At 44.3% G+C, this 13,328-nt stretch overlaps 1 protein-coding gene across 1 annotated transcript; it reads right to left on the minus strand.

The window, feature by feature from the left end:
* Window positions 1–471: 471 nt before the first annotated feature.
* AICDA (activation induced cytidine deaminase) lies at window positions 472–12,906 on the minus strand. The gene is made up of 5 exons (XM_063123620.1): window positions 12,903–12,906; window positions 4,489–4,712; window positions 2,247–2,517; window positions 1,820–1,935; window positions 472–525 (listed from the first exon to the last, which is right to left on the minus strand). Exons 1-5 carry the CDS (start codon window positions 12,904–12,906, stop codon window positions 472–474), a joined length of 669 nt encoding a protein of 222 aa, XP_062979690.1.
* Window positions 12,907–13,328: the final 422 nt, after the last annotated feature.

A 13,328-nucleotide genomic window follows, 5' to 3' on the forward strand; every position in this document is an offset into this window, starting at 1 on the left:
GTCTGCTCTGTATGGGACATTCAAGATGATCAAGATTCAGTTTTCATCTCCTCCATATAAACCCAGTGTTTTCTGAAGATGCTGCAATTTAAGCCAAGTCTAAGGTTTTGAGCTCCATATTAATGATGTTACTAATTGATTGGCTAGACTTTTTCTAGCTCTAATTGTGATGTCTGTAAAATGTCCATTGTCTAGCTGTCCTCACTGAGAGCAATAATCAATAGAGCCTCGTGGCTTCGCCAACTCTAGCTCTGGCTTCTCCCAACAAAGAACAAGAGTCCCAGTCTGCAAATGAAGGTAGCTTTAGAGGGCCTTCCTCATTTTTTCTTGAAGAGTTTTTTTCAGGATGCAGATGTTCATAGCAGAAGAGAAGGAAAGACTGGGATAAAGAGTTGGATACCTCAAGACTATTGTTCCCAGGATTTTGCCAGCATGTCACTTTTCCTTCCCATTTCCAACCACTCCAACACTTTAAAGTCCAAGGATTCGGAAGGCATCTCGCAGGTCATCAACCTCATAAAGTGGCTGTGGAAAAAAGGAATTAGTGGTCAGATTTTCAGGGAGCAATTGTTTTAGGGACACAAGAGTAGAGATGTGAAGGCCTGGTGGGGGGGAACTGGAAAAATTCAAGGGGGAATGTTTTTTCCTGAAGCCTTTTTTTCCTGAAAAATGGGGGGAAATGAAAAAAAGAATTATGGAATGTTTTATTTTAGCATGATGAATACAATGTTTAAGACAAGGTGTTCAGATATTTACTTCTCCAAATGATTTCTAAAAACTATGTACAATATCATATTATTATAATTTCTGTGCACTCAGAGCAAGCAAGTCCTAGGTTGCAAACTGAGGCTATAACACTCAAATGCAAGAGCAAGATGCATTTCTGCCTCTAGGAGGCAGCACTGCCATTGAAGCAGAGTCTGAAATTGATAGTGATGGCTATAGCTCAGGAAAGGACTCTGATTAAATTCCATGCATATTCATTGAATCTTGGTCTCCCCCTTTTTTTTCTCAGTTCTTTTTATGGGAATGGGTGCGTTATGTCTGCTTGACACTGTGGAGGACTAGCAGAGACAGAAATCGTTTTCTTTATTACTAAAGTTGATGGTTTCTTCTATGTGTGGGGGTATTTTTAATTACTTTTTGCCTGCTCCTCATAAACTGGCAAAACCAAAGAGGTTCCTTACAGTTCAGGAACTTGTAGCTCCATTTGTTAAAAAAAAATTAAAAAGTAAATTCAATTTGCAATAATTGTTTGAATACACTATACTTTTAATATACCAAATGTGATAATGTTGTGCCAAACCAACTTGTACATAATTACATTTTATGTTCCTAAAGTAACAAAAATGACTTTCAATCTGTAAAAAGTGCTAATATTGCAGTTTTGGCAATTTCCCCCAAAAATTCCATTTCTTTCTGAAACCTCCCACCACCACCACCACTGGAAAAATGGGGTTTTTTTCCATGGCTTCAAAATTTCTGGAAATTTTACATTTCTACACAAGAGGAAGAAAGCCAGACAAAAGAATTAAAGGAGGGGGAGCAGAAAAAATGGAAATATAGGGAAAGCTGGGATTGTAGGGAAAAATTAGGGTGAATGAGGAGAAGAAGAAAAAAAAGGTGAAGGAAAAGTGAAGAGGTCAGGGGAGGAAAAGAGTCACTGTGAAATGGGAGCTAGTGAGTCCGAAGAATGCGTTGAAGAGAAACAGAATAGCAGGAGTAGGGGTGGGAGAGAAAACAAAGGAAAAAGAAGATGAAAAAGAGAGGGGGAGAAATAAGAAAACACTCTAGGGAGAAGGGGCAAGCGGTGCCTCACCAAAAGAATACGACGGAGTTTTCTGGCAAGACGCACAGAATTTTCATGAAGCCCATCCCAAGCTTTGAAGGTCTTCTTGCGGTTCTCTACAAAGGTGTTCCAGCAATAAAAGTAATCTAACAAAGGGGGACATGGAAGATTCCAATTCACTTTGGCATCTTAACACATATCTACATATCAAATTGGCTTCCGTTTTATATTGCTTTAACTGTCATAGCTGCTCCCAATGAATACTGGAAACTACAGTCCCCAGGCTCCCTGGGAGAGAGGGAAAGAGTATTACTAATCCAGTTTAAGTCTGTAATGTTGCTAATTCCTTATCTTCAATATATGACTGTACCTTTCTTTATCTGACTGCCTGTCTCTCCCTCTTCCCCTTCCTATATCTGCTTCTGTCTCTTAGATCCAACACTCTGCCTCGTCTCACCTTTGAAAGTCATGATGGCAATCTGAGCTCCTGCACGGTGGAGACGTCGTAGCCCTTCGGGCTCAGCATTGCGCTCCTCACAGAAGTACAGGCGGGCAGCAAAGATGCGCAGAGTTAGGTTAGGATAAGCACTCAAGAAGTCAGCCACATGCCGGGCACAGTCGTAACAGGGGCTCCAAGACGTGAACCAGGTGATCCGATAGCAGTGCCTTGGATCCAGATCCCAAGTGGAAATGTAACGCAGAAAGAGAACTTCGACATGGCAACCTGACTGAAGCAGTGACATAGAAGGATGGAGAGTAGGACCAAGATACGGCTGATGGACAAATGAATGATCAGAGCATAGGGGTGAGTTTACAGGTATAAGAACTGAGGCCATGATAAAACATAAGACAGGGCTAGAAGTTCCCCACCTCCAGGAGTGGGTTGGTCAGTCTACAAATAAGTGTTAGGGCTAGTCTCTACCGATAAAGCGGAAAGTATGTGTGTGGAATGTATGTCCGGAAACGTTTACCCACTTCCAGATGAGTTAGAAACTTGATATTTGTTGCGCTGATAGGTCTAGCTGTACAATGTGCCAGAAAAATGGAAAACCACAAAATTTGGAGGTTTATGTATTTTTAAAGGATTTCACCAAAAAACATAGGCTTATGCCTACAACTCCCAGCATACCTTGGGAGGCCAGACTTACCGGCCATTGTGAGAAAACACTTAGTCCTGAAAAAAATCTATTTTTCAGGACTGTGTGTTCAACCTTTGAAGCTACACAGTGCTGCTTCCTTATGATCCATGCCAAAATAAAAATCTCCTACCAACTTAAAGATGAATAAGTTACAGAGATATTTGTTATTTATCAGATACACGATATTCAGGGACCTGGGCAATGCCGAGTATATCAGCTAGTTTATAATACAATCAGCAGAATCAAAGGTTTTCCTGGACTGTACCGTTTCAAGCTCTAGGTTAGGAGTTGCATAGATGAATGATCTCCCACCCACCTACACCAAAACCCTCTGGGCACACAGAAAAGTAGTGTGTCGGAAGATTAGTTGAACATTACATATGTATGAACAGAGATTGAGATATCATTCCAACATGCAACTTCCCATCTCTGTCCAGGTAAAAATTTTGTCATTTGATTCTGTAAATTGTATTAACCAGTTTGTAGATGGAGACGTTGAGCAAGTATAGGGATAATTGGCCATGGAACTGGAAGAATGCGTAATAGAGGTGCATGGTTAAGTGAGGGAAAATCAATACATTGATTCAAGTAGAATAATGCATGGATTTACGAGGACTTAACGTCCAGAGCTGAGCTTACATTAGTTACGTGGTTGCTATTTCCATGCTAGTGTAATGTAGTGGTTAATTCACTGGATTTCCTTCTGTCCCTCAAGGTAGAGACCATCAGGTACTGTTCATCAGAGATGCAGACAGTTTTTTGGGTCTTCCACTGCATTTTCTGCCATCAACCTGCCCAATTTCTTTTTAAAAAAATTATGACAGCTTGAATATCACATCTTGAAATTCTGGTTAGGCAGGCTATTGCTCACTGAGAATTGCCTTGTTGATGATAAACTATGATTTTATGTCTATCAAACTATGTTAGCAAAGCCATTTCCAAACCTCTCCTCAAGGCACCCCAGCCATTCATTCCACCACCAGCACACCTGTTTCAGCTAATCAGTAACTTATGAAGTTGAATCTGGTGTGCTGCTGGTGGAATTTAACAAATAGAGTACATGAAATGAAACCATACATGGAATAGCCGGGGCGCCTTGAGGAGAAGTTTGGGAAACAAACCTGTGTTCTTCTAGCCATTTCACAAGATATCAATAACTTTTTGGAAAATGCAAGGAATTCTTGTAACTTTTTTAATTGTATTAATGTTTATTTGTATTTATTCTAATGTTATATAGTGTTTTTTCTGATCAAATAAATACTTAACGTTGGGATAAATAACTTAAATCATAATTTTCTTGGGTGGCCTAAGACTTTTGCACAGCTGTGTGTGTGTGTGTGTGTGTGTATGTTTGTTGTGTGTATGTTGTGTGTATTGAAATATTGGAAGTGTTCATGCAGAAATGACAATCACACCACTAGGATATTAGTAGAACTGACCCTAAACTGGGTGATTTAATAAAATTATGGACAAGATGGCATACGTAGGCACAGAGACCTCCATTGGCAGGTTGGTAAGGCTATGAATGGGCTGTTCACAAGAGCCTCACTCGTGTTCTACCTTATTGCGCAGATATCCAAAATCCAGAGAGCAGGATGTGGCACTGTTCCGACGTTTCACCACGTAGCAAAGGTATGTTTCATGACGGCCTTTGGCCCAGCGCAAGTTCTTGAAGTTGTAGAGGAATTTCTTCTGTTTCATTAGGAGACTGCGGGAGAACACAGGTGTCAAAAGTATTAACAGAACATATTCAAGTATGAAGGTGGTGCGGTGAAACGCGAAATCTTAGTGGAAGTTTTGACGAAAAGAAAAACGGTGACTGTGAACGGCAAGCTGATCCTGCCCTACAGCCTCAGTGAGGTGAGGGGCCTTTGTGCTTGGTTGGCAGTATCAAAAAGGATATGGAAAAGGAGGACATTGCAGGTGGTTGTCTTGGCTCATGGGGTGGGGAGATTGGACTCATTGATTGGACTCATTGGGGGGAGATAGTTCCTTATGCCAGATCCAGGACTTGTTGTGAAGTTGTGCCACCATGGACTTGAAAAGTGTAGGATACAGGGTGTGTCCTCTTCTCCTGTCCTGCCCACAACTCTACCCTGTCCTAGATGTTCTGCCTCCATATCTTTGCCCCCATCTTTGTTCCACCACCATATCAGAGGAGACGCACCAGTGGATATTACATGGTGGCAGTGGCATTCAAAAATTCCCCAAACTGGTGCCCACCAGATGTTTTGGACGACAGTGCCACATTGGCTGTGACTGATGGGAGTTGGAAGTCCAAAACATATTGCAGGGAGCCAAGTTGCGAAATGCTGCTATACTAGCCCTTCAGTTGGCATATCTGGATAATGCCCTGAAAATCAGGAAACGTTATTTTCTTTCTTTTCTTTTCCTTTTAATCACATCAGAGAGTGGGGAAAAGTTGTTTTAAAAGATTGTATGACTTAAAGGGAAGAAACTTTGATATCTGCTAACAGGCTAGCAGGCATGTGACGAGTATAACAAGCCATGAACAACTGTGCTCGATGAAGCAAAATGCTCACCACCCTGCAAAGGCAATGCAAAACAGGAATGAATGGGTTAAAAATAATCCCAGCGCATCGTCACCTTCTTTCTCGGTTGCAGTGAGAACTCAGCCAGCTATTTTAACCTCATTTTAGAAACCTTGCATGGACAGCCAGAAAGGGACGAGTGAGAAATTAGTTTCAGTTCGTTTTTCACCAGAATTTATCTAGCTCGCAACTCCCAGAACTGGACACAGATTCAATCTACGGTTTGAAATCCATCCATTTCCAAGCTCGTGATGCAATTCGCACAACAAAAATGTGTACATTTGAAAAATGTGCAAAAGCATTCTTTAGTCCACAGATGGGCAACTTCTGGCTCTCCAACTCCCATCAGCCTACAACTCCCCACAGCTCTAGCTCAAGGAGAGAAAATGCGTACATTTCGAAAATGCATACAGTTGATGGGTACGTTTGGAAAAATGTGCAGAAAAAATAGAATCTGATATGGAGTCAGAACACGTTTTGAGGGGGAAATCAGAGAAACTTGAGGAGCTCAAATCCTGCTGATTTGTACATCTCTATGGCCATCGAAAAGGTAAGGCTTGGGGTTTTTTAAAAAGAGATCCAGCTCCTCCCCCTGATGGGCACAGAGCTCCTGAAGAGCTCCGTGCCCCATGCCCTGTTCCTGGCTCCTTGCGTTTACTCACGAGGAGCTGGGACGGCTGCCCACGTGTCCCACGGTATCAGGGCGATCCCAAGACCGTGGGAAAAGTCGGGATTAAAGCCGTCCCAGTTATCCCAGGGAAAGGGCGGGATCTACCTGGGGCGCTGCAGAGGGGAAGGGAAGGAGGCTGGAGAGGGGACACTTCCTCAGCTGGCCCCTCCAGTCTCCTCCCCTCCCCGCTCACAGGAACACCCCCTTTACCGCCTCTCCGAGGTTGCTTTTGCAGTCCTGGAGAGGCAGTTCTCTCCACGTCGGCTGCAAGGAGGAGAAGGAAGGCAGCCCTGATTCTATATCTGAGGTCTCCAACCTCGGATCCAGGAATCCAAAATACCCTATGCCCCCCCCCGCACCCGACACTGTCTAGGGGAAATAAGATTGCTTCTTCCTACACTCTAAGGGTATGCTCGTGTTTATCTCCCTCCTGTTGAAATAAATGGACTTGTAAGTGATTAGCTTTGGATGGATTGCACCCAGAGCTTCCATTATCCTGGATATGAAAGGTTACAGGGCGGTGCCTATATGGCCTATCTATCTCATCTTGGCTGTGCGCTGGCTTGGTGCTGTTTGCATGACACAGCTGCCCACTCGCAGCCACTCGGGGGCTTTTACCCCCAAAACGGTGGTGTCATTTTACCATGTTTTTTTTTTTTTAGTTGTTCCAAGGTCACCAAGTTGTTTCTCCATCTGTCAAGGGTGGCCTTGGTGTGGGTTAAGCCAGTGGGCATTGCTGGGGGCAGATCCAAAGTCCAGGATAAGCATGGGAATGCGGGGCAAGGCGTCGGCTTGACAAACTGAATGGCTGCCGGCGTTCCCTCCGGCCGGCCGAATTTATTGTTCCCACCTCGCCGCAGCAATGCTGCGGGGTCTTGAGGGAATCAACTACAAAGTAGTAGTGTATAGACACCCCCCAGGTTTCTCTAAATGAGGAAGGATAGAACAATAGTTGGGAAATGAGATATCATGAGACATTTGTCCAGGTTACTCATGGAAAGGCTTCAAATACCTGAAAGGTTGTGACACAGAAGAGGGCCAGGATCTCTTCTCGATCCTCCCAGAGTGCAGGACACGGAATAACAGGCTCAAGTTAAAGGAAGCCAGATTCCGGCTGGATATCAGGAAAAACTTCCTGACTGTTAGAGCAGTGCGACGGTGGAATCAGTTACCTAGGGAGGTTGTGGGCTCTCCCACACTAGAGGCCTTCAAGAGGCAGCTGGACAAGCATCTGTCAGGGATGGTTTAGGGTGGATTCCTGCATTGAGCAGGGGGTTGGACTCCTAGAATCATATCATAGAATCGCAGAGTTGGAAGCGGCCTACAAGGTCATCGAGTCCAACCCCTGCTCAATGCAGGAATCCACCCTAAAGCATCCCTGACAGATGCTTGTCCAGCTGCCTCTTGAAGGCCTCTAGTGTGGGAGAGCCCACCACCTCCCTAGGTAACTGATTCCATTGTTGTACTGCTCTAACATTGCCGTACTGCTCTAAGACTCGATGGCCTTATAGGCTCCTTCTGACTCTACTATTCTATGATTCTATAACACTTTAATACATTTTTAACTTTCACATCTGTCCAGATTGATCAAGGAACATTTTTGACTCTTTACTAAAGTGATACTTTTCAGAGGGTGGGGGAATCCAGGAACTAGAGCCCTGACTGGAGGCAGATTGCAGAATGAGGTGGAATAACCCAAATTGTACCTTACACTATTTTCAGTGACAGACTGCACAAAATGAGAAACATTTTTGTGGTTGCTGCAGACGTAGCCTATGGCATGTATCTCTCACATGTTTTATTTAAAGACAGCAAACAGCAGAGGTGCATACAATGCAAATTACAATTCTCAATGGTGAAGGAAAATTTCACAATACACAGATTGAAATGTTTTATGAAACATATTGTTATGCGTTTTGAAAATTTTGGTTGAGGAACCTTAATTGATGTATCTGTGTCTTAATTGAGGAATCTAAGGATAACCACAAAATCACTAGAGAGACTGGAAGGCAAATTTAATGTAAGACCAATCAGATGAAGACAGCAATACTTAAGTTAGTTTAAAATTTGTTTTAAAATTATTTTTTCTATTTAAATTTTATTATCTTTCAAGTTTTGAATTTTAATAAGCTGCTTTGGAGTCCCATTGTGAGACAAATTTTGAGTCAAAAATATTAAGACACAGACAGGCAGATGAATAGTTCAGATTTTAAAGCTCTGCAGTTAGATCCATTCCATCAATAGAAAGTTACTAGCTGGCTATTCTGAAATAAAAGATACAAACTCATAAAGATACTGCATTTGTTCTCTTTATTGGAGCAACTGTTCTTCAAGTAGGAACATGTAATTACACAGAACACTCCTGTCCACTTGTCTAATTATCTTAATACAAGAAAAAAGGCATTGCAATGAAAGCCTAGGGCAGCTAACCTATGCACACTTAACTGGGAGTAAGCCCATTGTACATATGATTGTGCTTTAAGTATGTGTAACTAAATTTGTGTACATTTATCCCCTTTTCACCATCTTCTCTTCTCTCTTTCCTACCTTTCCCTCCTATCTGTCCATGGGGCAGGTTCCTGTCTCTTTTGCTTATGTTATCCTGTAACACAGCAGGTATATTGAGGGTAATAATAATAACAACAAGGATAATAATCTATACCTTACTTTGAAGAATGGATGGAATGAAAGACGAACAAAGGATATATAGACATCATCTAAGCAAACAGATTACGTATATATGAGAGAGAGAGAGAGAGAGAGAGAAAGAGAGATTGATTGATTACTGGGGAAATGACAAAAAACAATAATGAGAGAAAATATTGGTCAGAAAGAGAGAGGCTCAACGTGACAGCATCACGCGATTAGTTAGTGAAAGCGATAAGAAGAAGCCATCTGAGTCAGATGGGGAAAAAGAGAGCCGTTCACAGAGCAAGTTCATACCAATTATGTTCTGGATGTTAGTAATTATGCACAGGGGCAGAAACTGCCCATTTACCTGTCCATGACTGTGGGGGGTTTCTTTGAGTCGCCAAGCTCCTATGCTGTGTCTGAATAGCCCTTCAACTTGACATACAGAAATGAGAAGTACGGTGAGTGAGTATCCCCACCCCATTCTCAACACCCCCTTAGGAGTCAGCTTGTCTGGGGTGGAGCTATACAGATCACTGTTGATCTGGGCACCCATGCTTGAGCCCAATTGGCTGCTTGGCCCCCAATTTTATCAGTCCCCTCCTCCACTAAGAAATATAGCTGCCAATTAATTAGAATAAAATGTAGGTAGACCAAGATAGCCATTGATTACAGCAGAAGACTCAGGTGCCTTAGTTTTATTTCCAGTATTCCCCAAAAGCTGTTCTGTGGCTGTTATTGTGTCCCAGCTAGGGTTCCAATAGACGTTATAATTCATTGGATGGAGTCAGCTTATTTTGCATATGGAAGAGCAGGCCACAATAAATCACAAGTACATAAGGCACCACCAGCACAGTAGCTAGTCGCAAACAGCTGCACTACATGCTACTAGTGACTTGCTTTTCTGATTTCCACCTTAAGGATGGCTTTGTATTAGGTGGTATATCAGGATTTCCCCTTTGGGCTGGTCTCTTCTGACCTTCTTAGTGCCAGTGCCTTCAAGTGCTTCTGGAATAATAGAACCTGGCAATTACAAGCAGGATTTTCTTCAGGAGTTCCAGCCTCTGAGAAGGACCAAATCAGATGTTAGTGTAGTTGTTCACCATGCCTGGGGTATGGAAAAAATTAATACCAGGTGCACGTGGGTGGGGGTGATTTCCAATGGCACTGCAGCATGCAGGAAGGGAAGAATTAACTCCCTCCTGTGGCTGTGAGTCCTTATAGCTGCTTGTCGGAGGGGGTGGATTTATTTATTTATTTAGAATATTTGTATATCGCTCTCCATTGAGAAATTTCGATTTTTCATGATTTTCTAGGATTTGTCATGATCGGAACTGGGTGGGAAGGGTTAAACCTCCCCATGGACTGAAATCCCATTGAAAAGCACCACCATCCCACAGATGGTATTTTAACTAGGGGTGTGATCCGCTCCGATTAGGAGCGTAGAAGCAGTAGCGGATTGGCCTGCTCCGCCTTACCCAGAGGCGGAGTAGGAGCGGACCGCGGACCCCCTAGAAGCAAGGCGAAGAGAAGCGCCCATTTTTCGGAGCTCCTAGTTCAGGCGGAGCGCTCCGGTCGCCATCTTGAAAACATTTCGCCATAGGATTGCATTGCGGCAAATAATCGCGCATAACTAGGTTGTTTTTGAAGCTATCGTTCTAGAAATTCTTGTGCTCAGAGAGTCGTGGATGGGGGTCATTTTGAGACCACTCTCACCTCTCTGCGTTGTCTGGGTCGCGTGCTATATTTTTGTGAAAATCGGGTCAACCGCGCGGCTCAAACGGCGTTTTCGGCTTTTCGCCCATAGGATTGCATTGAGGGAAAGAATCGGGGATAACTGGGGGGGGTTTAAGCTATCGTTCTGAAAATTCTTGTGCACAGAGAGTCGTGGATGGGGGTCATTTTGAGACTACTCTCAACTTTCTGCGTCGTACGGGTCGCGCGCTAGAAGTTTTTAAAAAATTGGCGGGAAAAATACCTTTTTCAAAGGGCTGAGGGGCAGAGTCAGCTCCCGGTCATGATGATCCCAAAGTTGGAGGAGGGCATAGGCAAAACAGGTAACTTGGGATTCTGGGAAACTTCTCTTTCTTCATCTGAACGGGCTTTTCCCCGTGTTTTTTAACACAGTAGCCCCACCAAATGCACAAACACAACCTGAAATCATATACTAAGCCAAGAATAAGAGATAGAAACACAGCACTGCTCCCCACCCTAACCTTGGTGAACAACTGAATAGATGTGGTGCAAGGGGATGAGCTCCCCTAGGGCATCTCATCGTGGACGTGCCCCCACTCTCTCCTGCACTGGAAGGCCATTAGAGCCTTCCAAAGAGAGTAAAATGGTGGAGCAATGCCTATCATGAGTTGAAGTGAATGGTGACTTTTCAGTGGTGGAGCAATGCCTGTTATGAGTTGAAGTGAGCGTTTTACTTCTTCTCAGAGCTGTGGCTGTCAGTGTCTTGAACTGGCAGCTACTTCCCCCTCCCCCGGGCACGTCCCCCTATTGCTGGTAAAAGACAGATATAGCCTTTTTAAAAAAATTCTTCTTGCTGTTTATTGAGCAACACTGCTGCTTTTAATTCCACCCCTCCTTTGTTTATTTATTGATTTATTCCTTTTTATATGCATTACTGGCTTATCCTTGGCTCACTTCCTTATGCCCCCAGAAATGCCAGCTGCATGCCTGCTTGCCTTCCCTCCCTCCTCCCCTGCCCACCTCGCAGGGATGTTGTGTGTGGGGTGCCCGATTTTCAAAAATTCGCCAAAAATCAGGGGATGATGGGATTGCTTTGAAACTTGGCGTGCGTGTGTATATCCCCATGAGGTGTCATGGTGCCAAACATGAGGTTTCTAACTTGAACAGAAAAAAAGTTGTATAATTTTTTAGCTTTCAATGCAAGCCTATGGGGGGGGGGGAAACGGAGCTCCGGATCCGGATCCAGAGCTCCGAGCGGAGCGGAGCGGAAGTGGGCGGAGCGGGGGCAGGGCGGAGCGGCCCGATCCGGAAAATGGCGGATCTGCAAGTGAAGCGGAGCGGGGGGTCCGTGCACACCCCTAATTTTAACTTTTTCTTATAATCCCCAATGCAGTTAGCTATTAAAATAACGCCTGGTTTGCACCTCAGCAGGTAACAAGGATGCTGGTTAGGTCTTTCCAGCAAGGCAGGCTGTCCCCATCTGAACCCGTAGCTCTTCTTGTGCATTGCCGATGAGCGATAGACTAAGATTCACGTGACGGTGCCCTGAGCCCTTGGCCCAGTTGAGTTTCCTGAGGTTTCATCCTGCAAGGATTCTAGGGCTTGCCCTGCGTCTTTCTCTGGGGACTGGCTCTGGCAGATAGCTGTGGGACTAATCTTGCCCCTGATTTGGCGATGTCTAAGCCCCATTGTGATTCCTTGCCTGCTTTAAAATAAATAAATAAATAAAAGAACGTCGCATACATGATCTCAGTTATTCTTAGCATAGTCCTACAAGACAGGTTAGTGTAATTATTGCCAAAACAAAGTGGGGCTCCTCCGAATCAGATTGAATCTGAACCCTCTCAAAACTTTGTGAGCGATTCAAGATTTAGAGAGACTTTATTTATTTATTTATTGCATTTATATTCTGCCCATTTTTCTCCTAAAGGAACCCAAGGCGGTGTACATAATCCTGCTCTTCCCCATTTTATCCTCACAACAACAACCCTGTGAGGTAGGTTGGGTTGAGAGTCCGTGACTGGCCCAAAGTCACTCAGCGAGCTTCGATGGCCAAGTGGGAACTAGAACCCAGATCTCCTGATTCCCCATCCAACACTCTGGCCACCTCACCGCATTGGCTTACATGGTGTCTGCAAAAATGAATACATTTCTCCTCAAGCTCTCCACATTAGGAAAATGGAGAGGGAGGGGTGGAGAAGAGGGGTGTGGCTTGGGCAGGGATGTGGAGATAATATATCGCAGGAGTGCTCTGGGGTTCAATGCTCTTTACTCGTTCTTTCTCTCAGGAACAGGAATGTCAAAAGGGGTTTGGTGGAGTCTGTGGGATCTGGGAGGGTGTAGCATTAGGTACTTGTCTGGAAAATGCTGGGTGTTCCAGTCCTTCAGCCTCTGCCACTTTATGCTCTGCATCAGCCACCACTCACCCATGTCCTATTTCACTTTCTGTGTCAACTGAGCAGGTTGGCGGGGGGGAGAGCCTTTACTCCTTTTCATTGATCCTAATGCCCTAGCCCAGGAGTAGGCAACATTTGGGGGCCATGAGCACATTTAGATGTGAAAACTGCCCTGAGCACTACCACAAAATGCCATGGGAGGCATGGCGAAGGACAAGCAACCTGCCCCAAACGTGGAATACAAGGCACAGGTAGGGTTGAACCCCAATCTGCTAAACAACTTCTTTGAACACACAGTTTTCAGTATCGACACAGTATTTCAAAGCAATCCCAGCTGCGGGCAAGGAACTGGGAGGGGTGGGGCACCGTGGCCGGCACCAAGGAAGGTGCTTGAAGAGGCATTGTGCCCGTGGGGATCCCACTCCCTAGCCCTGCCCTAGCCCCTACAGCTATCCT

The sequence above is a fragment of the Elgaria multicarinata genome, chromosome 3 (genome assembly GCF_023053635.1).
Source record: "Elgaria multicarinata webbii isolate HBS135686 ecotype San Diego chromosome 3, rElgMul1.1.pri, whole genome shotgun sequence".
Taxonomy (NCBI): domain Eukaryota; kingdom Metazoa; phylum Chordata; class Lepidosauria; order Squamata; family Anguidae; genus Elgaria; species Elgaria multicarinata.